Raw genomic sequence first — 27,854 nt, 5'->3', positions numbered from 1 at the left:
CGTGAACTTCAAATAAGAGGAGTGAAATGGTAACTACACAAAGCCGATGGGTCAAATGGAACAGTCCAGAGCTGAACCTTCTGCCAATTCTTCTCGGAGAAACTGACAATTTTGGAAAGATATTTGAGAAAAAGAGTTACTGAAAAAACAGATCTTTTGGACGAAGTTAGCTCTGTGGTTGCAGCGCGAGGTGCCGCCATTTTTTTCTGAATCTTGCTGTTACTCCACCCTCAGAGCTCGCAGTAAATTTGATTGGTAAAAATGGCGTAAAATTTTTCCCAAGTACTACTAAAGTGAAGGTTTTTGGATGTGCAAACAAGGTGATTTGTGTTATGCAGTGGGTAAAAAACAAAAACGCCACTTATCCTCAAGTGCTTGCGCTTTTCTGCAGCTGTTCTGTACATTTTATTCGCCCATCCACCGTGAAGCGGGAGACGGGGTTTTGCAATCACTTATCTGGGTCTGTGTGTGTGTCCGGGCCGTAACTTTTTACCATTTGAGCTTTTGTCATCAAATTTTCAACAAAGCTTTATTATGAGAAAAAAGAGAAGACAATGTAATAATTTTATAAATAGGTCAAAGGTTTGTCAGGTCAGGCCAGATCATATCTGTGACTTGCTACAGGTACCATGTAAACCTGTACTAACCTGTTACATGGTCGAGTTGTCGGTGAGTAAACTGTCTCCCCCACCAGGTTTCCTATTGAGGGCAACTAAACAATCTCCCACACCAAGCTTTCTGGTGAGCAGGGTGTAAGGACATGGGCACCCAGCAGGATTAAATACAAAACCTGTCAAATGGCAGAGGAGCTTCTTGTGAGCAAATGGCCATCCATATCTGATGCCCAACTGTATCTGTGGATGTCCTCCTGCAATTAGGTTACCTGTACTTAGGAGGTTGGTGGCATGATTTGTATGCTGGCCACCATAAAACACATAATTACACAAAAAAACATTTTTAAAACGCAAAGAAATGAGACGTGATTGTTCCCATGGGTCTGGAACTGTGAACCAGAATAGCACTAAATTCCATGACTGTAATAATTCGTGGACTTAGGGTGGCTGGTTCATGGTTTCAGAGTACAGAGCCTCATCCCTGGACTGGGTGTACCAACACTGGTGGTGTGGCAAAGGAGATTGACCATGTGCTTGTTGATGGTCGCTAGAGGATGATCCAGAATGGCAAGGTCGACCATAGTGCTTAGTTCCTCAATTCCAACCACAGGCTTGTTGTCGCAACTCTGAAGTTGCAGCTTAAATCCAGGAGAATAGTACCATCCCAGCCGAGGCTGAGTGTTGGCAAGCTCAAGGATGAGTGGGTAGCTGAGGAGTTTGTAAACAGGCTGATTGGGAGGTCAGGTTGTGTGTCAGGTCAGGTTAGATCTGTGACCTGCTACAGGTACCATGTAAACCTGTACTAACCTGTTCCATGGTCGGGTTGTCGGCGACGAAACCGTCTCCCCCACCAGGTTTTCTGGTGGGGAGGGTGATTGGATATGGACACCCAGCAGGATTAAAAACAAAACCTGTCAAAGGGCGGAGGAGCTCCTTGTGAGCCAACGGCCATCCATATCTAGTGCCCAACTGTGTCTGCGGACGTCCTCCTGCAGTTGGGTTACTTTTTTATTAGGAGGTTGGTGGCAGGATTTGCACTTCGGCTACCGTAAAACCCTTCATTCCGCAAAACACAAAAATGCAAAAAAAATCTGAAAACCCATTCCTTGGGAGTACCTCCTGTGCAGCTTACATTAGCAGGGCAGCTCACCGGATGACGGGATTGGGGCAAAGCCTTCGGGATCCCCAATCTTTGATGATAGGAGGGAAACCACGGGGTAACATCCCTGGGTCAGATTGCGGGAGAGTGTGTCAGAGTGGTGCTGAGGTGTCATCCTCCAGACGGCGGTCTCCTTGGGTTAACCTGAGGCGGTCCCTTCGGGTGGGTGCCTGGAATGTCCTATCCCTAAGAGAGGATGATCACCTGTCTCTGTTATCATCAGAGCTCAAGCATTTGGACATCGGGATTGCAGCTCTCTCTGAGGTTCGGAGACCGGATCGCGGGGAGATAATGGTGGGTGGTTACACCTACTATTGGTCTGGTCGCTCTGATGGTTACCATACCCAAGGAGTTGCTGTAGCTGTGTCCAATAAGCTGACCCCAATGATAATTGAGGTAACACCGGTCAACGAGCGTATTATGAGATTAAGGATTCATCACTCCTTAGGTGTCATTTCCCTGGTCTATGTTTATGCTCCGACTGAGGCGAGTGATCTCACCGTGAAGGATGCATTCTACGCCACGCTCGAGTCTGTGGTTGATCAGGGCCCCAGACGAGATACACTTCTAGTCTTGGGGGATTTCAATGCATCGACTGGAACTGATAGGGACGGTTATGAGGTGTGTGTTGGTCCCCATGGGTCAGGAACTATGAACCAGAATAGCACTAAGTTCCTTGACTTTGCAAGAAGTCATGGACTTAGGGTGGCTGATTCATGGTTTCAGCACCCACAAGCTCATCGCTGGACTTGGTATTCCAACGCTGGCGGTGTGGCAAAGGAGATTGACCATGTCCTCATTGACGGTCGTTGGAGGATGATCCAGAACTGCAGGGTCTACCGGAGTGCTCAGTTCCTCAATACTGACCACAGGCTTGTTGTAGCAACTCTAAAGCTGCACCTTAAATCCTGGAGAATGGTACCATCCCAGCCGAGGCTGGATGTTGGCAAGCTCAGGGATGAGAGAGTAGCTGAGGAGTTTGCGAACAGGTTGAGTGGACACTTGGGGGGTCTGGGTGCTTTGGGGGGTTCTGAGGAGTTGTGGAGTGCCTCCAAGACCACCGTCCTTGATGTTGCCGGTGGATGTCTTGGAACTCACCGCAGGGCAAAGAAGAATTTTGTCTCTCAAGGGACACTGGATACCATTGACCAGAGTCGCAGGGCCAGGCTGAATGGCAGAGCTGAGCTGTTCAGGGAGCTGAGGTGTAAAACTGTACGTGCACTGAGGGTGGACAAGGAGGCCTATGTGTGAGGAATCTGTGAGGGGGTAGAGCATCACCTGTGGACAGGTGATTCTCGTCCCGCTTACAGGGGAATTCGCGCATTGCGTTCATCCAAGCCAATCCCTCAGAGCACTGCAGTTAGAGCAGAGAGTGGTTGGCTCTTGACAGAGGAGTCTGAAGTGAAGGCCCGCTGGGCCGGTTACTTTGATCGGTTATACCGGGCTGATCCCCCAGCTGTCGAGTTGGATGTCAAGGGTGTTGCAATCCCTGTTGCTGACCCTCAAATCAACTGTGGTCCACCTTCACTTGTGGAAACACGGGCCGCGGTGAACCAGTTGAAACGGGGCAAAGCTCCAGGGATCTGTGGCATCCATGCTGAACTTCTCAAGGCTGGTGGAAATGCTGCACTCGTGTCGTTGCATGCAGTTTTGTGCTCTGCCTGGAACACAGGCATCATCCCAACTGATTGGAAGAGGGGCGTTGTTGTTCCTCTCTGGAAAGGGAAGGGTGATCGCCAAGACTGCAACAACTACCGAGGGGTGACGCTGCTCTCAGTGCCGGGCAAGGTCTTTGCTCGGATAATTCTTGATAGGGTTCGCCACCATCTGCTTGAGCACCAGCGTCCAGAGCAGTCAGGCTTTACACCAAAGAGGTCAACGATTGACCATATTCTTGCTCTTCGTGTCCTCACCGAACGCAGACGAGAGTTTCGGCAGGGGCTGCTTGCAGCCTATGTTGATCTCTATAAAGCGTTTGATCCAGTGAATCGGGATGTCCTCTGGAGGATTCTTGGTCTTCGTGGGGTGCCACCAAAACTGATCGATCTGATGTCTGAACTCTACTCGGGTACTGAGAGTGCTGTGAAGTGTGGTGGTACCATCTCTGACTTATTTCCAGTTGTTACTGGAGTTCGTCAGGAGTGTGCACTGGCCCCCACACTTTTCAGCACTTGTATGGACTGGATTTTAGGGAGGATCTCGGAGAGATCAAGCTGCAGTGCATCGTTTGGGAATGTCAAGATCTCGGACCTTGATTTTGCAGATGATGCAGTCATCTTTGCGGAGACTTTGGATATCCTTTTGGGGGCCCTCGAGGTGCTGAATGAGGAGTCGGAACCGCTGGGATTACGGGTTTCTTGGGTCAAAACTAAGATCCAGGCTTTCCGTGACATCTTGGATGTTGCTGTCCTGTCTGTGTCTGTTTGTGGTGAGGATGTTGAGGTCGTGGGGAGATTCACTTACCCTGGCAGTGATATTCATGTCTCTGCTGGCTGCGAGTCAGAGGTCAATAGACGTCTGGGTCGGGCCTGGGGAGTCATGGATTCACTGGATCATGGGGTGTGGTGCTGCCGGTACCTGTGCGGGAGGACGAAAGTCTGAGTCTTCAGGTCCTTGGTACTTCCAGTCTTGCTCTATGGATGCGAGACTTGGACTCTGACCAAGGATCTGAGACGGAGACTTAATCCCTTTGGTACCAGGTCTCTTCGGAGAATCCTTGGCTATCGCTGGTCGGATTTTGTGTCCAACGAGTGGTTGCTGAGAGAGACTCGGATGAAATGTGTTACCTGCATAGTCTGTGAGCGTCAGTTGCGGCTGTATGGACATGTGGCTCGTTTTCCTGACGCTGATCCTGCTCACCAGATTCTCTCAGCGAGGGAGTCTCATGAGTGGAGGAGGCCAGTGGGCCGACCACGTGCCTCATGGTTGCGGCAGGTTGACCATCATCTCAAGGAGATGGGGATGGGCCTGGCATCTACCTGGGGGATGGCCAGACGGAGGCCCCTGGAGTACCGGCAGAAAGTGGACGCAGCGACGCGCTGTTCTGGCACATGCTCCCATACCTGACGTGAGTGGGAATTTTGGGGGTTTGGGTGTTTTGGGGGAATCTTGAAGCATTGTGGAGTGCCTTTAAGACTACCATCCTTGATGTTGCCAGTGGATGTCTTGGAACCCACTGTCAGGCAAAGAAGAACTTTGTCTCCCAAAGCACACTGGACAACATTGACCAGAGTCACAGGGCCAGGCTTAATTGCAGAGCTGAGCTGCTCAGGTGTTGAAGGCATAAAACTGTACGTGCGCTGATAGTGGACAAGGAAGCCTCTGAGCGAGGAAACTGAGAAGGGGTAGAGCATTACCTGTGGTCAAGTGATTCTCATCCTGATTAAGGAGGAATTCATGCATTGCGTTCCTTCAAGCCCATCCCTCAGTGTACTGCAGCTGGAATGGAGGGTGGTGGGAACTTGACAGAAAAGTCTGAAGTGAAGGTTCGCTGGGCCAGTTACTTTGAGCGGCTGTCCCAGGCTGATCTACTAGCTGTTGAGTTGGATGTCATGAGTTAAACTATCCTGATTGCTCATCCTCCAATCAACTGTGAACCACCTTCGTTTATGATAATACAGGTTGCGGTGAAGTGCTTGAAAGTGGGTAATACTCCTGGGATCTGCGGCATCCATGTTGAACTTCTCAAGGCTGGTGGAAATGCTGTACTCGTGTCGTTGCATGCAGTTCTGTGCTCTGTTTAGAACCCAGGCATCAACCCAACTGGCAGGAAGAGGGGCCTTGTTGTTCCTCTCTGGAAAGGGAAGGGTGATCACCAGGACTGTAACAACTACCAAGGTACGATGCTGCTATCAGTGCTGGGAAAGGTCTTTGCTCGGATAAATCTTTATAGGGTTTGCCACCATCTGCTTAAGCACCAGCACACAGAGCAGTTGGACTTTACACCAAAGAGATCAGAGATTGACTGCATCGTTGCTCTTGAGAATTGACTGAACTGAACACAGAGATTGACTGAACACAGATGAGAATTTTGGCAGAGCTGCTCGTAAACTATATTGATCTCCACAAAGGATTAAATTCAGTGAATAGCGATGCCCTCTGGAGGATTCTCAGTCTTCTTGGGATGCCAACAAAACTGATCAATGTGATTTCTGAACTCTACTCTGGTACTGGGAGTGCTGCAAGGTGTGGTGGTTCCATCTTCAACTTATTTCAAGTTGTTACTGGAGCTCGTCAGGGGTGTATCCTGACCCCCACACTTTTCTGCACTTGTATGGACTGCGTTCTGTGGAGGATGTCGGAGAGATCAAGCTGCAGTGCATCTTTTGGGAATATCAAGATTTCTGACCTTGATTTTGCAGATGATGCAGTCATCTTTGAGGAGACGCTGGATATCCTTATGGGGGCACTTGGGGTGCTGAACAAAGAGTCGGAGCCACTGGGATTACAGATTTCCTGGGTCAAAACCAAAATCCAGGCTTTCATTGACATATTAGATGCTGCTATCTTGTCTGTACCTGTTTGTGGCACGGATGTTGAGGTCACATAGAAATTCACTTACCTTTGCAGAGATATTCATGTCTCCACACAAGATCTGGATCTCCTTAAATACTGAGCACATGTACACATCCTCACATAGACGGTGCCTTTTGAGAGCGTCTATCATGAACTTTTAAATATATTCGGACATTTGCTTTAAAGTTTTGAAAAGTTCACGTTACTTTTTAAAGATTATTCCTTTTATCGTATTGTAATTTCATAAATACATTATTTATTTCGTAAATACAAGATATATCGTAAATACGTAAAGACATTGGCTTAATCAAGCCATGTGACGAAATATCGGAAGTTGTTGTTGTTGTTTTTTTGTTAGCCGACAAAATCTTTAGGACGCTGCTCGTGGACACATTTGTCCTTGTTTCAATATAGCTGCACCACGTGACTACACCACGTGACTTATGACATCAAAATTATCATTAAAACATTCAACATGAGTCGTCGCACAAACGCTGAAAATTTCGTCTCAATCCAACAAGCGGTTGCAGAGAAAAACATGAAAGTTCTGTACGGACAGACAGACAGACAAACAAACGGACCCAAATGCAATACCCTCTCCTCTGGCGAGGGTAATAAGGGGATAAATGTCATGCCAAGGCTTTTGAAAAAATCGTATAATTAACTGATACAAGCGAAACAGGCCACCAACCCGTGATGACCTGAGGATCTCCTTTCTTCGGAAGGAGTGTCACCACTTCTCTACGGCAACTAAGGGGAAGTTCACCACGTTCAACGCTTTTTTCAAGCACCTCGAGCAAGAATGGGCCTATAAGGGTCCAGAAAGTCTGAGAGAACACAACTGGAAGGCCATCCAGGCTTGGTGCTGTTCCCGTAGCTATAGACATGAGTGATTGTTGCGTTCACAACCTATGCCCAACGATAGTTTAACTTAGGCATAGCGCGCTGCACGTACCGCCGACGAACTCGTGGCGTAGCCTGTTAAAAACCTGCCGCACGCCGATTTAAATCATAACCGCCTGAGAATTGGAAGTGTCAACCACGCAGTCACACCTTGACGATTTAGCCAGCGTATGCCGACCTATGAAAAATGTGTCTAAAAATACGGTATGGGTAAGTTGTGTATACGTTAATAGCACACTGAAAAACGATGAAGTACACTGTCATATTTCGTGGTACGTCTATGACGTCGTGAAATTTCAAGCATGCTGAAAATTTTACGACGTACTCGCCGTCTGGCTCACACGTTCCGCTACGCTGGGAATAAGTTGTAGGCACGTTATGCGATCGTTGACACACATCGACACAAGTTCCTTGTAAGTTACTCATAAGTCGAAACACGTCGAGGTAATGTTTAGCATACCCGAAAGTTATTTTCTCCGTCAAGGCACATTTTCTTTTTTTTCTCCTTGGCTCCGTGAAGGCACGTGACGAAATATCTGAAGTTGTTGTTGTTGTTGTTGTTGTTTTTTTATTTTTTATTTTTAGTCTATCACGAATTTTAAAATATATTTGGACATTTGCTTTTAAGTTTCGACGTTGACGTGACAATAACCTCAAGCAGAAAATATTCACAGAGGAGGAACTAAGAATAAGACATGAGCAAACTGAAGAGGCAATCGGACGTGACGTAACGGCACGTGACGAAATATCGGAAGTTATTGTTTTTTTTTAACGCTGCCAATACGCCATTATACGGTAGCTGTAAATTAGAAACACGTTCAGTAAGTTCTGTAGTCGTCCGGAAGACGTCAATCAAATACGTCTACATACGTCAATGTGCGTTGGAGGTACGTTACACATAGGTTCAAAGCATGTTACACATAGGTTAGAAATAAGTTTTGGGTACGCTAAGCATTACCTCAACGTGTTTCGACTTATGAGTAACTTACAAGCAACGTGCCTCGACGTGTGTCAACGATCGTGTAACGTGCCTACAACACGTTACTCATAGGTTATAAATAAGTTTCGGGTACGCTAATCATTACCACGACGTGTTTCGACTTATGAGTAACTTACAAGTAACGTGTGTCAATGACCGCATAACGTGCCTACAACTTATGGCCAGCGTAGCGGAACATGTGAGTCATACGCTGGCATACGTCGTAAAATTTCAAGCGTGCTAAAATTTGAGGACAACCGCAAAGTACAACGATGAAAGCCAGCGTACTACGACGTATGGCAGTGTTTCTCAGCATGCTCTTAATGTTATCAAAACTTACCCATAACGTATTTGACATGTGCCAGCATTTTAGACAAATTTTTCATAAGTCGGCATATGCTGGCTATTACGTCAAGGTGTGACAGTGCCTTTAGAAAGGCCTTTATCTCATCATCCGATATGGTCTGAGATGGCACTTCTTCCATGACCATCATCACCTTGTCCACCATCCACCAGAATCCACTAGAACATCATCCACCATCCACCAGAAAAATCCACCATCATCACCTCATAGGTCTGAGATGGCACTTCTTCCACGTCATCCATTTCTGAGTCCTCTGAGGCTGAATCACCCTTTCACCCTTTGGTATCACAAAACACTTCTACAACTACTGAAACGAGAACCTCCTTGCTATTCTCCTCACTATGTGTAGTCCTAACTGTTGCAGACCCAATGGGAGTTGGAATTGCTAACTTTGCATTTTCACTACCTGCCATGGATTCAGACAGCAGTGGATTATCCCCACAAGGAGGATGAAGAGCCATGATAGCATCTCCACTGCCTGACCAGAATTCAAGCAACAGGAGTTCATCCACACAGTGAGGTAGAGGAACCACAGAAGAATCTCTGCTACCTAACAATGACTCGGGCACAGGAGGATCATCTACCAGGGAGCCTATCTCAATTAGGTCATTTACAGCCCCCCTCCCCCCCCAATCACTTTCAGCAACCTCACACTGCTCCTTTTGACCTATGTCCAAACCCAAGCCATTCCCAAAAGCCTTTGGACAATTATCAATTGAGTTTAAGGGAACACTTACATCACACTGTTCCTGTTGGTCCATTGAACCACTGGAACCATCCTCATCTACAAAAGCCTGTCGAGTAGTAAAATGATTCCCTCCACCAGGAATACTTCCATCCTGCTCAGTACTGCAGGCTTTTTAATGAGGGATTGGAGATACATCTCTTATTTTGGACTTTCCTTTTTTCTGAACCAAAGTGAACCCATCATTCCCACTTTCATCCTGCTCTGCCGATCTAATATTGCTTACATTTAAAGGGGTCGATTGAGGCACGACAGGGGAGACACTTGGAATTTCATCTCCTACATTTCCTTCCACAGGAGGAACAGCTGAAGCAGGATTTTCAGCCTGTTCCTTATTTTTAGGACAAAACTGCTTCATATGCCCAAACCTGTCACATGAAAAACACTTTCGTGAATCGGTGGTGGCATATACTTCATAGCCATGTCCATCTTGAGATAATTTTAACATTAAATTCAACTTCTCATTCCCGTTCTATAAAACCACGTAAACACTTCTCCTAAAGGACATCACATGCTTCGTATCATCCTGTTTGATTCCCAAAGGAATCATCAACATTTGTGAAACAATTGTTACATACTTTGCCAATGTAACGGTAATCAATTCACCCTTCAAAAAGGGTGGGACGTTAAAGATTGTTACACTCTGAGCAGGAGCGTCTAGGGCAGTTTCTCTCAACCTTTTTTGTCCCACGCCCCACTTTGATTTTCAAAAAAAAATCGTACGCACCACCATGATTGGAGACACTATAGTATATACTACATGTGTATTCAAAAGGCTTTATTAAAACTTTATTGCAAATTTTATTCAATTGCTACTCACTTCAATGGGAGCCCTGCCCTTGACGCTGGCTGCAGATTTGCTTGATTCGAGGAACCAATTTTGTCAGTTTCAGCCTTAAATCACCACGTTTCGTGATTTCCAGTCGATTTCTCTTCACTTGCAGCAAATCGGTAACAACACTAAATCCACATTCGACTAAATAAGATGATGGAAAATTTATCAATACTTCCCTTGCCAAAGTAGTCGAGTTTGGGTATTTATTTTCGCTCTCCTCAGACAGCCACATCATGGCTCCTTTGATCTTGAAAAGAGTTTTGAATCCTCATGCCCCACCAAAATATTGCCACGCCCCATCGGTGGGGCATGCGCCCCACCTTGAGAAACACTGGTCGAGGGGGTACCCCATTAAAAATAGCCCCGAGTCTAATATCAAACCTTGCTCTATTACACGAGCAACCAGATCAACATTTGCAACAAAAACAATAACTCGTTTACTCATTCGTGACATCGCATGAACATTCTCCATCCCAATCAAGTTACCAATGCAGAACACCACACTCTCCACGGCAATACCTTCCGGAGAAGGGCAGACTATTGCATTTTTGCGAGTCAGATTCTCAAACGCAGCATCGCGATTTTCATATGCCCCTGCCATTTCCTTGATGAATGAGCACACCCAAAACCCCACCCTACGCACCGATCCTTGGCAGGAAAGGCTAAAAGAAAATTGAGAATAAAGAAAAATAAAACCCACTTCCAAGTAAACCCCCTCGACCTGACCCCAATACTACTAAAAGTAATCTATATATCTATCGATCTAGTTATCTATATTTTGGCCTATCTGTTTATTTGTCTGTCATGTTTTAACTTGAGAACGGATTAACGGATTTCAATTAATCGAACGACGGTGGATTCAGGGAAATCCCAGGAAGGTTTGTGATGAAAGAAATTTTTTAAAAATTGTATTTTTTTATTTTTATGGGTACATGGGCATATGTGGTGAAACTGCAAATGCTAACTTGTGACACTGGTTATCCCCACACTCCCAGGAATCCTTTTTCTTCTTGCCCAATTGATTACCCATCACAGCAAAGAATGGTATTTCCATCAACGAAGCGACGGGTCTTATATTCTGGTATTATATAATATAAAAACAACCGTTTTTTAAAAAAGAGGTGCGACGGTAGGCCTCAAAAAGTCCACTGATGCACCTTTAAAAGAACCGGTTTATACTGTCTCAAGTTGTGGGCTCTCTGTCTCTCATCTCAATGAGAAAATGGGAAGTGATCAGGGAACGAGGGAGTGCGAACACAAGAAATCAATGCATAAACCGAAGGGCAGAAGGGAGAGAAAAAAAAAAACAGGTTGAGGATGGGGGAACAGGAATGAAAAGGGAGGGAGGATGGGAGGGAGGAGGGAAAGGAGGGAGGAGGGAAAGGAGGGAGGAGAGAAGAATGAGAACGACAAAGAAATGGGGGAAAGGAAGAAAGAGACAATACAACATGAATAAAGCAACAGAGAAACACACCACCGAACTACACAGCCACCATGATGCCACACCCAAGTCACCAATGGCCAGCAGGGGGAACCACAGAGGGAGAGAGGGGAGGTAGAGGGAGAGCGAGAGAATGCCGCTCCTCCCGTGCTCAAATGCTCCACCCTTACACCTCCTCTTGCCCTTCATGTGATGCAGCACGGCAACTCCTGGGATGGCATTTTCCCACCATTGGCCCAATCAGATAGATATGGCCAATGGGGTGTGGCAGTTCCTTTTGCCAGTAAGTCTGGCCAATAGTAAGCTGCATTGCTGCCACAGTTGGATGATCCTCCCAGGGGGCCATGCTGGAAGTGTTGATGGCAGCAGTGATGTCACATTCCCAGGCCAACGCAGACCCCCGTGAGGGGGGGGGGGGTGGGAGAATTGAGCACCATTACCGTGCCACATGCTGGGGTTCCCTAATTTTAATGACCCTCTTGGGAGTTACCTTGCTTTACCTCACCTGGCCATTATCGGTTCAGTCAGGAAGGACAAGTCATGTACCCGACACTCTTCACCTGGCTTACATCTACCAGACAACTTAGCTGCAACAGGTATTCCTTGTTACACATGAAAATGATCTATCTTATGGGAGCACACAGTCCATGCTAAGGCCATATATTTTAATAACTATTCCAGACCCCATACCACAAACATAATGGTTGGGATTATCCATATTTTTAAAAACAATGCATTCAACCAAAAATCGTACCAAGACCGACTCTGCCAGTTTTGTATCAAACATTTATGAGCAGATGTAATCACAGGTAACATTTCATCTGCTACTCAATGGACTTCCTCAGGCCAAAAGACTCCAGACACCAGCACATGCCTGCCTTTATTCCCACTCAGGCATTTCCATTTACGTGATGGTTGAAGGAGTGAATAAAGGAGTGTTTTTACCAACCTAAAGCAAAAATGCCATTAAAATCAACAACTACAGTCTGTTCTGCAAATCAGTTAGTGTTCCACAGACCCTAGCAGCCCAGGTATGGACTGTCATTCTCTATGAATTAAGCAACTCAAGAAATATAATGATTAAGAGAGGTGCTGCTAAAAAATGAATATCATAAAGATTTGCTCCACAGTCAATGAGACCCAATAATAACGGAACAGAAGGGATTCGACATTGTGTCCTGCCATACTACCCAGAACAATCTGAAGGGATTGGTAAAAGTAGTCTGCAAAGCAAGAATCGGTGTAATCTATAAACGTTTTTGCACAATTCACACCATCACCACCAAAGTCGAAGACATCATTCCAACTGGTGACAGATCAGGTGTAGTTTATTGTTCCACATGTAAGGACTGTGACAAATTCTTCCAAATTGCTGTGTGTTGGTACCTCTCTCACCAGCAATGGCACTTCAGCAAAGGACTTCTGTGCCTCCATGGGACTGCCTCAACCTATGAACATTCAGACCCGGATTTCTACTAATGGCAAATCTTTCCTTCTGGACTTGGTGATGACAAACTTTCATGCAAATGTCTCCTGTTCTTCCTTTCTTCCAATTGAATCAACTGATCATAGGCCTGTAAGAGTCAACATATTTCTGGCTACTCTCACAACTGCCTCAGTGCCGATGAGGCTGGCAGTTCATTCAGGCAGATTGGCAGGAACTGCAAGCAGCCATCTCAGTTCAGGACTGGTCTCCTGTATCTACTGCCCCAGATATTGGGAATTCTTAAAACCGGCTCTCTCTCATGCATATATTCATCCCATCTCATCTTCAATTATTGTCCTATCCTTATTCCCACCCATGGTACACTGAATGATGTGGTGATGTAGTTGCTCCAAAACAACTTGCCTTCTTTTTATGGAAGACAAATCCAACCAAAGGCAATCTCACTGCATTCCAAAAAGTTCACAACAAATGTGTGTCCATTCTTAGGAAAGCTAGAAAACAATGTTTGTCCAACCTCAAGAATAAACTTTGGCAGCTGATTAGCGCTGTGATGATGTTGCTGCATCGCTTCCACTTCCGGATTTGTTCCATCATCACCGCATGGGTGGTCCAACTCACGGAATGGTGAAGTCGAGTGTGGTCTTGGGGGGAGAACATTGGGGCGGTGGCTGAGGCTCAGGACAGGAGGAGGAATGGCTGAGCCGGTGGAGCTCACGCGGTGATTTGGGTGGGCTTGCCGTCAGGACAGGCAAGGTGCTGGGGCAGGACACACTCGGTCTTGTGTTGGTGGGAGGGGGCACACGGTCCTCAGGTCTGAGCCGATGGTTCCTGCTGTTCTGTGTTTGCATGTCCGTTCCCGTGGCCTGGTTGTAGGGCCTGGGCTAGCTGACCGTAGCGATGCTCGCTCTATGTTCCGTGCTCACCGTGGGCGTCCGCGTGGACTCTGCTCACCATTTGTGGACACTGCAGGTGAACTTGTTGCTTGTGACAGTGCTTCATGTGCCCTGGCTGAGTGACCTTTGAGCCGTGGGGTCTCCAAGCTTGGCCACTTTTTGTTGGATTTAAAATCTCTTTATTTCAGATAATTTGCATTTTTAAAAATACATTAATTTTAATGCATATGTAATTTTATATGGTTATTGTTATATTTATATGCAGATATATTTGTAAGTTTGTATTGTTACTGTAAATTGGACAAATATCAGTCTTCAGGCTGCCTTGTCCAGTGTTTGAATCCTCTCAACAAACCAAAATGATTGACTGATTGATTGAATAAACTTTCAAACTTTTCTCCCTCCTCGCAGACCTCGTGGTGCCTTATTAAGATGGTCTCTGGTGTATGCTCCCCCTCCATCCCTTCCCTCTCTTCAAATGGCACCACAGCCGACTCCGCTCGGGAGAAGGCTGAATGTCTCAATTCTGTGTTTGCTTCCAGATCTTGTGTCCCCAACCCTTCACTCTTGGTACCCATTCTTCCTTATCGTACCCAACTGCTCCTGGACTCTGTGTCTTTTGCACCTGAGAATGTGGAGAAGGTTCTTTAAACCCTTGACTCTGACTCTGCTACTGGACCAGACTGCAACAGCTCACATGTCCTAAAAACCTGCTATGCTACACTTGCACATCCTCTTTCTGCCCTTTTCACGCTGTCATTTGTGTGAGGTCATCTTCCATCTGCTTGGAAATCTGTGAAAATCATGGCACACATAAAAAAGGTGCAAAACCTCATCCCCTCAACTGCAGACCTATCAGGTAACTTCCAATCATCAGCAAGGTCATGGAATCCATTATCGCAGTTAATATTAAATTTTTCCTTTTTTACAACAACCTCATCTCAGATCAACAAGTTGGTTTCAGACCAAGTCACTCCACCTTGGATGTGCTGCTTCGACTCATCCAACAATGGATGGAGACCGTCAATGTCAAACATGAGATCAGGGCAGTATCTCTGGACATATCTCGAGTTTTTGATACAGTCTGGTATCCTACCTTACTCTACAAACTGTCTGCCTGTGGAAACAAGGCCAACTCAACTCCAAAAAGGCCGTCTGGCAGACACTCGTCGACTTTCTTAATCCTCTCAAAGAAATTCATTCTTTCAATCTCCTTGGTTTCACGACATGTCATGATTTTTCTTGGGCAAATCACATTTCAACGTTGGCTCGCAAAGCCAGCCGCCGACTGGGTATACTCCATTGTCAAAGTCCTTCCTTGGCACACCTGAGCTCCTCTCCACTGACAAGGCCTTCATCTGCAGCTTGATGGCAATTCCCTCTGGGCTGGTCCATGCCTCACATCTTGCTCAGCTTGACGATGTGGAAGCCAAAGCCTTTAAGATTATTGGCATCTCCTGCTATGAATCTGAATATATGGGCTTATCATTTTGCAATAGCTGACAGGTCAGTGGTCTCTCTGTCCTCTTCTGCCTCCTTTCTGGTCTTGCACCCTCTGATCTTTACGTGCTTTGTCCCCCTCCCCCCAAGTTTTTGCAGGGCTCACACCATCCACCATCCAACCCATTCTGGTGACACTACCTAAATCCAGGATCACTGCTCACCTCCACTCATTTGTTCCTCGATTTTTCCTGCCTGTGGAATCAACTTCCACATCCTCTTCAATCTCATTCTTCCCTCCATGTCTTCAAGATGGCTGTTCACCACCATCGTAGATAGTCCCCAATTCAAAACCATGATCTTTTACACCCTTGTTAACCCCACCCAAATCTCTCCTCCTTCCAATTTTCCAGTTTTCCTTCCTTGGAGTTTCTTTTTGTATCCCCATGCATCCTCTGTATCTATCTTGTCCACCCCATGCATGCGTGTTTTGCATCCTGTTTTTGTCTGTTACATCCTGATCCATTCAGTGTACTCACGCTTCCATGAACCTCGATTATATATATATATATATATATATATATATATATATATATATATATATATATATATATATATATATATATATATATATATATATATATATATATATACAAAAAAGAAAATTTCCCGAACCTGCAGAGAGCACTGTAACAGTGATTAATCTTTTGTCTTGCATGTTATGGATGAGGCCACAAGTATATTATGGAATTTGAGATAATTAACGAAGCATAAACATTTGACAAATCCTTGCAGTAGAAGTTCACAATGAAGACTGCTCCGTCAGACCCCGAGTGAGTGGCTGAAAGTACCCGTGCTTGTCTCTGTATGTGATCACATGACATTTTATTCCCATAGATTATAATTTCCTTTTCTGCATTCTAGCTTTGATCAGCTTTCACTTAACCTATTTTTGTTGAACTTGAAAGTGATGTCAAAGTGTCTTAATTTGCATCCTATATCACTAATTATATGGATCTGTTTCCAAATCTTGCAGTTCAAATTGAAAAGTGTGTTCCTTTCATCTGACACCGAGACATGAGAGGAAAGAAGGATGAGGGTTGGGGAGTGGGGGAGGTCATGGCGGTGGGTGTAATCATTTAAATACAGCAGTCGTGCCTTGTTACAGATAGCACACAAAAATATTTGATCATCCCTTCATGTTTGAGCTTTATGCTTTCCTCAACCTCTCTAGTTCATCTCACAACACCACTTCAAAATAACAACATCCACACCTACATGTCACACCTCACCAACTGGCCTCAGCAAGAAGAGCAGGATTGGCATGCCCCATGACTCCTCACCCCGTACTTGCATTGGCGCGAGGTGGCGCCATACTGGAAGCGGCATTGCTCATCCGCATTGTGCTGCTGCCCAGGCAGCACCGTGGGAAATACAAAATCTCTCTTCAGGGGGGAATTTTCAAGGCAATCACCTCGCCCAGAGCTGGAGAAAACAGGGGATTATGGTCATAAAGCAGCTTGAATAATTGATCCAACTTCCACAAGTGAATTTCATAATGTGCAGATTATATTTACATTAAATATGCATTTCAATAAAATAGACATTATCAAAGTTTTTCGACTTGTAATGCTCAGGATAAAACCGCAAGCAGATGACGAAGAAGCACCAAACTCTCATTAATAAAGTTACAATTCAATGTCCTCTACGTTGATTGGTTGAGAGAAAGAAAGGATGGGATTACCTGATTGGAGGAACCATAGAGCTTCATGAATAATGACAAGGTGGAAATGAACCATCATGAACAATGATTAGGCAGAGATGAATCACTAAAGTACTGGCAGAAACATAATGTTAATTATCTGAGGGCTAGTAGGTGTGTGTGTAGGTGGGGGGGGGGCGAGGGGGGTGGTTTTTATGATAACTCAATGTTGAGTGTGGTTCAGTTGTCACACAGTTATAAGACAGTCACACAGGCTTACAATGGCCTTGTAAGAATGTACATAGTATGACAACTATTCCCTGTGCCTCTGCAATTGGTCACAATTTACTGAATAATTCTCAGTGTGCAGAGCAATATCATATTGGCTAGTTTAAAACCCTGAGTAGAGGATGCAGTTTAGCTCACTTTCATGCAATGGAGGCCACATTCATCAGGTAAACCAATCCTATTCTTCGTAGACAGAAATCATTTGTCTGAACTTTATATCTATTTTGACTATGATGGCTTGACTGTGTGACAACTGTACCACAGTCAACGTTGAGTCATCATGAAAACCACACCACCACTCCCCCCCACACATACTATCCTTCAGCTAATTAACATTATGTTTCCGTCGTATCGGTACTTTGGTGATTCATCTCTGCCTAATCATTATTCATGATGGTTCATTTCCACCTACTTATTATTCATGATGCTCCATGGTTCAACCAATGAGGTAATCCCATCCTTTCTTTCTCGCAACCAATCAACGTTGAGGACATTACATTGTAACTTTATAAATGAGAGTTTGGTGCTTCTTCGTCATCTGCTTGTGGGTTTTATCCTGAGGAGTACAAGTCGAAAAGCTTTGATAATGTCTATTTTATTGAAATGCATATTTAAATTTTGTTGTACTAATCAAATGTTTGTTTACATTAAAAAATGTTTTTGTATCGTACAGTATGGGAAATCATTAAAATAACATTAAAATCATCGGCAAAAGTAAAATCACAGACAGGAACCTCAAAAAAGCAAACAGTGTAACCTTGGAACAGTATACCAATTCTGTGTCATCAACAGATTGATATCATGATCACTTTCTGAGACCAGTCATGTTGTCTGTAATCGATACCAATAAATGGCAGCATGAGTGTGTGTGTGTGTGTGTGTGTGTGTGTGTCTCCTCAATAACTCCAAAACCATGAGATCTAGCAGCCTGAAACTTTGCATGCACACTAAGGGAACTCCAAGGAAGTGCACGAGTGAAAATTGGATGTTTGGGTTAATTTAAACACCTCTTTTGAAGATAAATAACGGCCTTATTTAATTACCCTTCAGAAAGGCGTTATCCTTGGTCAGCCCTCTGTTAGCTTGCTGGGGTCTTAATTCGCTATTTTGTTTGACCTATTCAAACATGCCTTGATTTGGAAACACCATCGACTCTCACTGACTCATTAAAGTATATAATTGAAATATATCTGATTTGAAAATCGGATCTCGTGGACGAAATAAGTGTTGAAATCTGGAATGAAATCTGAAAAATTTAACAAATTAGCATTTTCTTTTTTAATAACTAAGTGCATTTATTTAAGCAATGCATTCAGCTAAGAAAATTTCAACCATTCGGATGATTATATTTGGTGAAGAAAAGATGAAGGAATGTGCAGAAGGTGGAACTTCATTGAGCACAACGCCGTGCTCCCGAACCTGCTTTTGCAAGTCATGATGATACAGTCCACAGGAATCCTTTTTTTTTGGCAATTGCGTACACAGTTTTCTTTTTACCGTTTGGTGCGATCTGCTTTCATGACAAAATATAAACATAATTATATTAAGAGGTGTGTGTTTGCAACCACGAGGCAGCAGGTAAGAAAGAGGTTTATTTGAAAGAGACAGGCCACTGTGAGCCTGTCAGTTGGAGTCCAATTTGGTTTTTAAATGTGCTTGTTTGTGTCAAGTAGGAGATGTGAGTCATGGACAGCTGGTGACATGCCAATGGAGAAAAGTGGGAAGAACAGGAGGCTCTAGGCCAGCAGTGGCTGCAGGGAGGGGCAAAAAAGCCCAATAGGAATAATGTGGTTATTATTTGCAGCCGTAATTTGAAATACGCAGGCAGAATATTCAAATTTAAAGGGGAAATGGTTTTGGAGCAGCCTTGGTGGGAGTTGGTCCTCGGGCTGTGGAATTCAAACCAGTTGAGGTTCAGGGGGCTGGCCTTGTGGTAGATTGTCTATATTATATTATTATTATACCCTTATTTGTTGGTCGTGGTGTCGGTCTGTCCGTGTGTGTGTTTGTCGGGGGTTTTTGACCCCCTTGCACTTGTTCGATTATGATGAAATTTGGGTGGTAGGACCAGTTTATGACCTCGTTGTGCCGCGTAGGTACTGGTTGCTAACGCCCCTTTGGTTGCCTCGCAACGGGACTTGAAATTTTTTAAAAATCATAAAAAATTTATTTTTCGAAAATCAAAAATCGGGCCACGACCGACTGTGGGCAGTACATTCAGCCATATTGTCAAAAATTTCCAGCCAGATCCTATGAAAACTGTCGGAGAAGATAGACTTTGAATGAACCCTGGTCAAAAACAATAAAAAAACGAAGTTCATTATATCTCAGAGACTATGAGTCAGACATACATGAAACTGGTATGGTAGGTTCATGGTATGTCCTAGTTATGTGTGAGAAAGAAACGTTGCTATGGACCCCTCCGTTGCTTAGCAACGGCCAAAAAACCTCTAAATGTGGGGGTATTTTAATGAAAAAACAATCTGCAGCATTAACCCATGAAGCTAGAATCATGAATTTTCTTGTGCTTAATCCTCAGGTCATTCCCCATCGAACGGGCCCATCGCGTCAGGTTATATTGGGTAGTCGACTACTCATGTCCGCCTACCGGCTTGTCTGTCTGTTTGGCTGCACAGAACTTTCGTGTTTTTCTCCACAACCATTTGGCGGATTGAGACAAAATTTTCACCATTGGTGCGACTAGTCATGTGCAATGTTCAATGATAGTTATGACATCATAGGTTACGTGGTGTGGTAGCCATATTGGAAAAATGGAAAAACTTTGGACCTCTTTGAAAAAAAAAATGCTTCACCATTGAGAGATTAGGCCAAAAACGATATATAGCATGAAATCTCAAAAAATTGCATACAGATTCGGATGAAACTTGGTGGACGAGTAGGTGGTGTGACAACGAAGAATTGATTCAATTTTGGTGAAGATCCAGATCCGACTACTTGAATTTTTAAAGTGATTATTCACCATTGAGAGATCGGGCTAAAAATGATGTATAGCATGATATCTCAAAAATTTGTGGACGGATTTGGACAAAACGTGGTGGACACGTTGGGTCATTCACAAGGACGAATTGATTCGATTTTGGTGATCTGAATACGAGAATTATTTAATTTTTAAAGTGATTCTTCACCATTGAGAGATCGGGCCAAAAATGATATAGTACTGTAAAGCATGATATTTCAAATATGTATTGGGCCCAATATGTTCTCGTGGATCAGGCATCAAGTGGCGGAGGTATGCGCTCCATCGAGTGCCCTGCTAGATTGAGCAAGTAATGTACAAACTCGACCCACCCAGAGGGTGGGTCGTCTGCTTGTGAAAATAATGTAACTAAATTACTTTTATACCACAATGAAATAATAATACCACAATATCTGAAGGCATAGTGGAAAATTTCCACAAAAACAGAAGGAATCTTTTTTATCCATATTGTCAGCCAAGTGAGGTAGCTTAGCATTTACAATGACTGCACGACTCCAACTACTACTATTCCTGCTGCTTCGTCTTCTTCTTCTTTGGAGCCCTAATTATGCCCACCTTCTCGTGGGTTTAGCCGAGGAAGTACTTCAGCCCAAGTCTTTCATGAACTGTTGTCAGGTCAGGCCAAATCGTTTCTGTTACTTGCTATAGGTATCATGTGAACCTGTTTTAACCTGTTTCATGATCAGGTTGTCAGCGACTAAACTGTCTCCCCCACCAAGTTTTCTGGTGAGGAGGGTGTTTGGATATGGACACCCAGCAGGAGTAAAAACAAAACCTGTCAAAGGGCGGAGGAGCTCCTTGTGAGCCAACGGCCATCCATATCTCGTGCCCATATTCCAACGATGGTGGTGTGGCAAAGGAGATGACCAAGTGCTCATTGATGGTCACTGGAGGATCATCCAGAACTGCAGGGTCTAGAGTAGTGCTCAGTTCATCAATACTGACCACAGGCTTGTGGAAGCAACTCTGAATTTTCAGCTTCAATCCGGGAGAATGGTACCATCCCAGCCTAGGCTCGATGTTGGCAAACTCAAGGATGAGTGGGTAGCTAAGAAGTTTGTGAACAGGCTGAGTGGGGATTTTTTTTTGGGGGGGGGGGTCTGTGTGCTTTGGGGAATCCTGAAGATATGTGGAATGCCGTTAAACGCACCATCCTTGATGTTGCCAGTGGATGTCTTAGAATTCACCGGAGGGTGAAGAAGAATTTTTTTCTCTTAAGGGATACTGGATACCATTGACCATAGTCGCAGGGCCAGGCTTAATGGCAGAGTTGGGCTGTTCAGGGAGTTGAGGCGTAAAGCTGTACGTGCACTGAGGGTGGACAAGGAGGCCTATGTGTGAGGAATCTGTGAGGTGGAAGAGCATAACCTGTAGTCAAGCGATTCTCATCCTGCTTTCAGGGGAATTCACGTATTGAGTTCCTCTAAGTCCATCCTTCAGTGTACTGCAGAGCGGAGGGTGGAAGAATCTTGACAGAGGAGTCCGAAATTAAGGACTGCTGTGTCGGTTCCTTTGAGCGGCTGTAACAGGCTGATCAACCAACTGTTGAGTTGGTTGTCAGGGGTGTTACTATCCCGATTGCTGACCCAATCAACTGTGATCCACCGACGTTTGTGGAAACACAAGTTGTGGTGAACTGGTTGAAATGGGTTATAGCTGCTGGGATCTGTGTCATCCATGCTGAACTTCTCAAGGCTGGTGGAAATGCTGTAGTCATGTCGTTGCATGCACTTCTGCACTCTGTCTGGAACACAGGCATCATCCCAACTGATTGGAAGAGGGGCCTTCAGACCGGGAGCCCGCAGGGCTTAGCTCAACTGAAGAGGGGAACAATTGCCGTCCTCATGGTAAGATGCCAGATGATATTCTCACCTCAGAACTCTGCGTCTACCAGGACACTGCTGCTGGGTTGACATTCTGTGGTCAATATCCGTATCACATAATCGGCGCTAGCTCAACCTGGCAGCGGAACGGCCCCAAGTAGGTTTCTGATATTTTTCGTATCACTTGTAACACGGTATAAACAATGACAGAAGATTTAGCCGCTGGAATACCGGTGACAGACGCTAATTAGATGCCACAAAAATCACGCCAGCTCAACCAAACAGCGGAAGGGCTAAAACCAACGCAGAATACTAGTAACGGGTCCCCTGAGTACAAAAGGAGCACTGACAGACAACTTGGTCGCTGGGCCCCCAGGACAGATGCTCCCTAGTGGGGCGTTCCATGTCAAGTGCACACATTTTTCAGCGAAATTTTGACACATCGTCTTAGATTTCACTCTTTTTTGTGCAAGTGTTTGTATCCACGGTAAAACATTACGTGTCAATTTTCAGACTTGGGGGCAATCGGGGCCCATTTTAGGCCCCCCCCCAAATTTGGGCGCCCCCAGATGACCCACATTCTTCCAGTGACCATATCACAGGTTGTAGTGGTCCGATTTGGATAATCTTGGTGTCAAAATGCTCGTAAAAGCGAGATCTTTCGAATCGCGTAAAGTAAAATCACTCCGAAACAGGAATTCAAAAAGTTATAGTTTGGGGCACCCTTTGACGTTGAGCCCCCGCTCCCCAACCAAACCGATGGTCCCAATTTTTTTCGTGTGAGAATACCCCTTCATATACTCCAACACCTCAGCATAAATGAAAATGGGATCTCAATGGGTTCAAGTGTGATGATGGTTTTCTTGTTCGGGGTCCACATATCACTAATTCTTGATTCGACATTGGGCGACGTTTGCCGTCATCGTTCCAATGACGTCACCTGCTGGCAGGCGACTTTATGTCTGAAATTGACAATCATCATCTCTGGACTAATATATATATATATATATATATATATATATATATATATATATATATATATATATATATATATATATATATATATATATATATATATATATATATTGTTGTGGTTGACGAAATTCGCAAACCACCATTCAGGTCCCTTAGGTGAGATATCTCTGTAAGTATATGTGTAGTTAGGCCCAAACCCGTTGTTTAGAGGGAATAAATGTCATTCATTCGGGCTGCGACCCCTCAGGATAGCCGTTTTTCTTTTACTATCTTTATTTTGGACCAGCCGCCATTACTACCACCACCAACCACGTCTCAACAGCCATCACACAACAACCACCAACCGCAACGCCGCTTCACAACAACAGCCACGACCTTTACCGTCACAACTCGCCCTCGCAACCATCGCATCACCACCATTCCCGCGCCACTTGTGGGCACCGATACTGGACTCGTGCAGGGCGCGCACCGAGCAGCGTGTGCAGAAACATCACAGCCTTTCCGAAGAAAACGGATCAAAAACGACTCACGCCCACTTCTGTTCCGTCCTATCGGCGAGCGTGGGGCGATTTGGCCCCGCCTCCAGGGGTGTTGGAGTGTGGTCGCTATATGCAAATTCATGGATCAAAAAGCATTCACGCCCACTTTTCCTCGGTCCAATGGGGAGCCAGTTAGAGGTGAAGGGTCGGAGGTAAAGGGTCGAAGGTGAAGGAGCGAGGCCACGGGGCATATAAGGGGCCGCGCTCGCCAAACAGTTCAGTTCGGAGGGGAGAGAGTGAAGAGTTCGGAGCCAGTGAAGAGTTGGGACGAGTCAAGAGAAGAGACGGAGAGGGCGGTTGGACGGAGCTGTGGAGAGGTGGCGGCGGCGAAGGCAGTCGAGGGGGTGCTCGTGTCGGAGTCGGGGAGCTGCGGAGGGAGAGGCCGGCGGCGCGACCGAGGTCGTGGTGGAGACGCTCGTCGCGGGACCCGAGACAGGGAGATATCCACCCCCACCCCCGAGCATCAACAACCCCCTCCTGTTTCCCCCCGCGCTGAGATAGTGCGAGAAGGGGGCCCGTTCCCACCCCATACCAGGCAGTCCCAGCGAGGCCCGCGGAGTCGGGGCGCCAGCGCCATTTTGCGGCTCATCACCAGACGGGTAGGCCCGACGCGGTCTCGGCCCCAGGCCCGCCTACCCCCCTCATCCTTGAGGGTGGTCCTTTTCTTTTGCTTTGGGTATATGTGTTGTCGGCGCCGTCTGTGAAGTAAAACTGTATAAGTGTTGCCGTGTGCTCGGTAGTCGGTTAGATCTGCATTGTTGCATTTGCTTTTTGTGCATTATTGTTGTGTGTTTCTTCTCCTTTTACATTTGCTTTTGGTGTAATTGTATATGTGTGCTTTCCGTTCATCGCGAAATAAATGTGCTTTATGTTGAACTGTTTTCCCGTTTCGCTTCGTCCTTTCCTCTATTGAATCTCCATCTTACTTCACGTAAAGGGTTGGTCGTGGGCTAAAACGCCGGATAATTAATCGAACCGTCGAGGCCGAAGATAACACCGCTCGGTTATCCCGATAGTACGGAACGGGTCGCTTAAAGTGGCCCGTGTCCGAAGTCGACCTGCGGCGAGGTGCGATCGCCCGGTCTACCCTCCGTGTGGGTACTTAGGTAGGTCGAATTTGGCGAGCAACCCTATCCCACGCGGGGGGCCGATTGGCACGATCGTGGTGAGGCCGAAAGGTCCACCCGTGACTAGTTCCCGGCGTTAGTCCGAGAGGGTCATGACGGGATTGTCCGTCCGGTGGGCGACGTGCCGCGATTCGAGTTACGTGGCCGTTCGCACGCCGGCGGGCGCGAATCCGCAACACTGGTGTCAGGTCGTGCGATATAAACTCATCGCCCTCCTCGCGGCACTGGTATCGGAGAGCGGGAAAACGGGCTCTCCTGTCTCCAGCTAAATTCACGGGAATCGGTCCAGGGGTGAGAGGAGCGACCCCCGATTCCCTCCAAATTACGAGCGATTCAAATTAACCCTTTACGAGAAATAAGATGGCGTCTCAAGGCGAGCGGGAGCCGGGGGTATTAGGTATGTGTCGTCATGTAGGATCCATGGCCCAGGTCGGTTCTTTTTATAATTATAACCCCACCACTAACTGTGGTCAGTGGGAGCGGCTTGAGCACGAACTTTGCCGGCAAACGGAGTCGCACAATGGCAGCACGGAGCGGGCTGATATTAATGGCACAGCACGAGGCATGAGCTCCCAGTCACCGGTTCAAGGCACGTGGTCACGGCATGTGCCATGGCAGGCGTGGCAGGATGACTATGCGAGCATTGGCAGGCTTCAGGCACAATTGGGGGATGTCTTGGAAAAGGTGAAGCGTTATGAAGAATATATCGAGGAGGTGCAACGTGGAGTGGACGAGTCACAACGGCACGCAGACGCGCTTCAGAAAAATTACGTGTACGGGGGACACAGCGATTGGACGATTTACTGGAACGAATTCGGTGGCAAAAACATGACTTGGCCAATAGAGTCGACAAATTATGTGGGAAAAAGAATTTGGTAGTGTTTTATACCCGCCAGTTGGAATATGCAAAGAGCAAACTGAACAAAAGAATAGAGGAACAGCAGATTGGTATCTCCCAGGAAAGGAAACAATGGGAGGAAGAATGGAAAACCGAGCTCGAAAAGAAACAAAAGGAGCACGACTTGGAAGTAAAACAATTAATGGAAAAATTATTGGAGCAAGCAAGGCGGTTCAAAGAACTGGAGGAGAGAGTGAGGGAAATACAGTTGGAGGAGAAAAAATGTGAACACGATGGGGAGTTGGAACAATTGAAGGAAGAGATAAGAACAGGCAATCAGGAAAGAGAAAGCCTAGAATGGAAGATAAAAAGAGGAGAGAGACAGCTCGAGGAAAGGGCGGAGGAATTGCTGGAAAAGTCAGAACAGTTCGAAGAACTGCAGGGAGAATTGAGGGAGGAAGGAGAAAGGAAAACAAAGCTCGAAAAGGAAAAACGCAAACAAGATGGGGAATTGGAACTACTGAAGCGAGAGGTAAGGACAAGCCAGTTTAAAAGAGAAATCCTGGAAGGGGAGATTAGAATGGGAAAGGAATGGCAGAAAAAACTAAATGAATACAGTAAAAAAAGGGACGAATTGAGGAGGGAAGCGGTGGAAAGAAGAGATGAAATGAGTGAAGAAGCACGCAAATTGAGAAAGGAATTGGAAAAGAAAGCCTCTGATTTACAGAAACACCAAAACAAAGAGAGGGAATTACAAAACGAGTTGAGGATGGTGAGAGAAGAAAGAACGACAACGGAAAATGAAACGTTAAGAAACCACACTGTACAGATCGAACAGCTGGAAGCGAAGGCCAGATTAAAGAATGAGATGCAAGAAAGAGTAATGATGGAAGAACGAATCAGACAGGAAAAGGAAGTCAGCCAACTGAAAGAAATAACGAGATTACAGAATGAGGAACAAGAAAGAGTACTGAAAGAACAAGGAATGAGACAGAAGGAAATCAGCCAATTGAAGGAAACGACGAGATTGCAGAATGAGATGCAAAAAAGAGTAATGAAGGAAGAACAAATAAGACAGGAGAAGGAAGTCAGCCAACTGAAAGAAATAACGAGATTGCAGAATGAGGAACAAGGAAGACAGTGGAATAGGATATACAAAGAACAAGGAATGAGACAGGAGAAAGAAATCCGTCAATTAAAGGAAACTATGAGATTGCAGAACGAGGAACAAGAGAGACAGTGGAATAAAAAACTGAAAGAGTATGAATTTGAAACTGAACGACAAAAGGAAAAAAATAGGTTGGAATACGAGGAGAAGTTGAAGGAGCAAAGAATGAAGCAGGAAGGAGAAATCAGGAGATTGAAGGACACAAGGAGATTGGAGAGGGAAGAACGAGAGGAACAATGGAATAGAAAACAAAAAGAACATGAATCAGAGGTTGACCAATTGAAAGAAAAGCTGAGGCTGGAGTACGAGGAGATAGACAAAGAACAGCGAATGAAACACAAAATGGAGATTAACCAAATGAAGAAAACCATGAAACTGGATAAGGAAAGACAGGAGAGGAAACGAGGAAGAGTAATGAGACAGCAGCAAATGAAACACAAAAAGGAGATTAACCAAATGAAGAAAACCATGAAACTGGAGAAGGAAGGACAGGAGAGGAAACGAGGAAGAGGAGTGAGAGAACAGCGAATGAAACACAGGAAGGAAATGAGCCAATTGAAAGAAACAATGAGATTGGAAAACAAAGAGCAGGAGGAACAGTGGGAGAGAAAACAACAACTATATGAGTGTGAAATTGAACAACTAAAACGGAGAGCGAGATTGGAGTCAACGGAGATTGAGGAGCTCCGGAGGGAGAACGAACAGCTAATGGGGCTCAGAGAGAAAGAACGACTCAGATGGGAAGGAAAAAGGAACCAGGAAGAGACAGAAATAAGGAACAAGGAGAGAAAATGTATAGAGACACGGGAGACAAGAGACGAGGTGAAAGGAATTGCGAGAGAGAGAAAAGAACAATTAAGACGGAAAGCAAGGATGAGGTACGCGGAGATCGTGAAAGAGCAAGGAGTGAAAAATAGGGAAGGACGGGAGCGACTTAAGGAGAAAGCAAGGTTGACCTACATAAAGATAAGGGAAAGACGCCAGAAAGAAGCGGAGACTAATAGACAGGAGGGGACAACAGAAACTTATAAATGTATAGAGACACGGGAGACAGAAAAAAT

At 45.4% G+C, this 27,854-nt stretch overlaps 1 protein-coding gene across 10 annotated transcripts in view; it reads right to left on the bottom strand.

The window, feature by feature from the left end:
* LOC147025248 (A disintegrin and metalloproteinase with thrombospondin motifs 6-like) overlaps positions 1-27,854 on the bottom strand; it is a 416,527-nt gene that overhangs the window by 156,555 nt on the left and 232,118 nt on the right. For all 10 annotated transcript variants that reach the window (XR_015059408.1, XM_085886030.1, XM_085886034.1 and 7 more), the window contains one exon: positions 16,679-16,820. Coding sequence is in view for 9 of the 10 variants with exons in the window: in XM_085886030.1 (XP_085742156.1) it covers positions 16,679-16,820 (142 nt within the window). In the remaining variant the exon portion in view is untranslated. The remainder of the gene's footprint in view (positions 1-16,678; positions 16,821-27,854) is intronic.

This window comes from Eptatretus burgeri, chromosome 6 (genome assembly GCF_056783735.1).
Source record: "Eptatretus burgeri isolate ZD-2024b chromosome 6, Ebu_testis_v1, whole genome shotgun sequence".
Taxonomy (NCBI): domain Eukaryota; kingdom Metazoa; phylum Chordata; class Myxini; order Myxiniformes; family Myxinidae; genus Eptatretus; species Eptatretus burgeri.
Note: the sequence above shows the minus strand (reverse complement) of the source record. Positions and strands in the feature narration are given on the sequence as shown.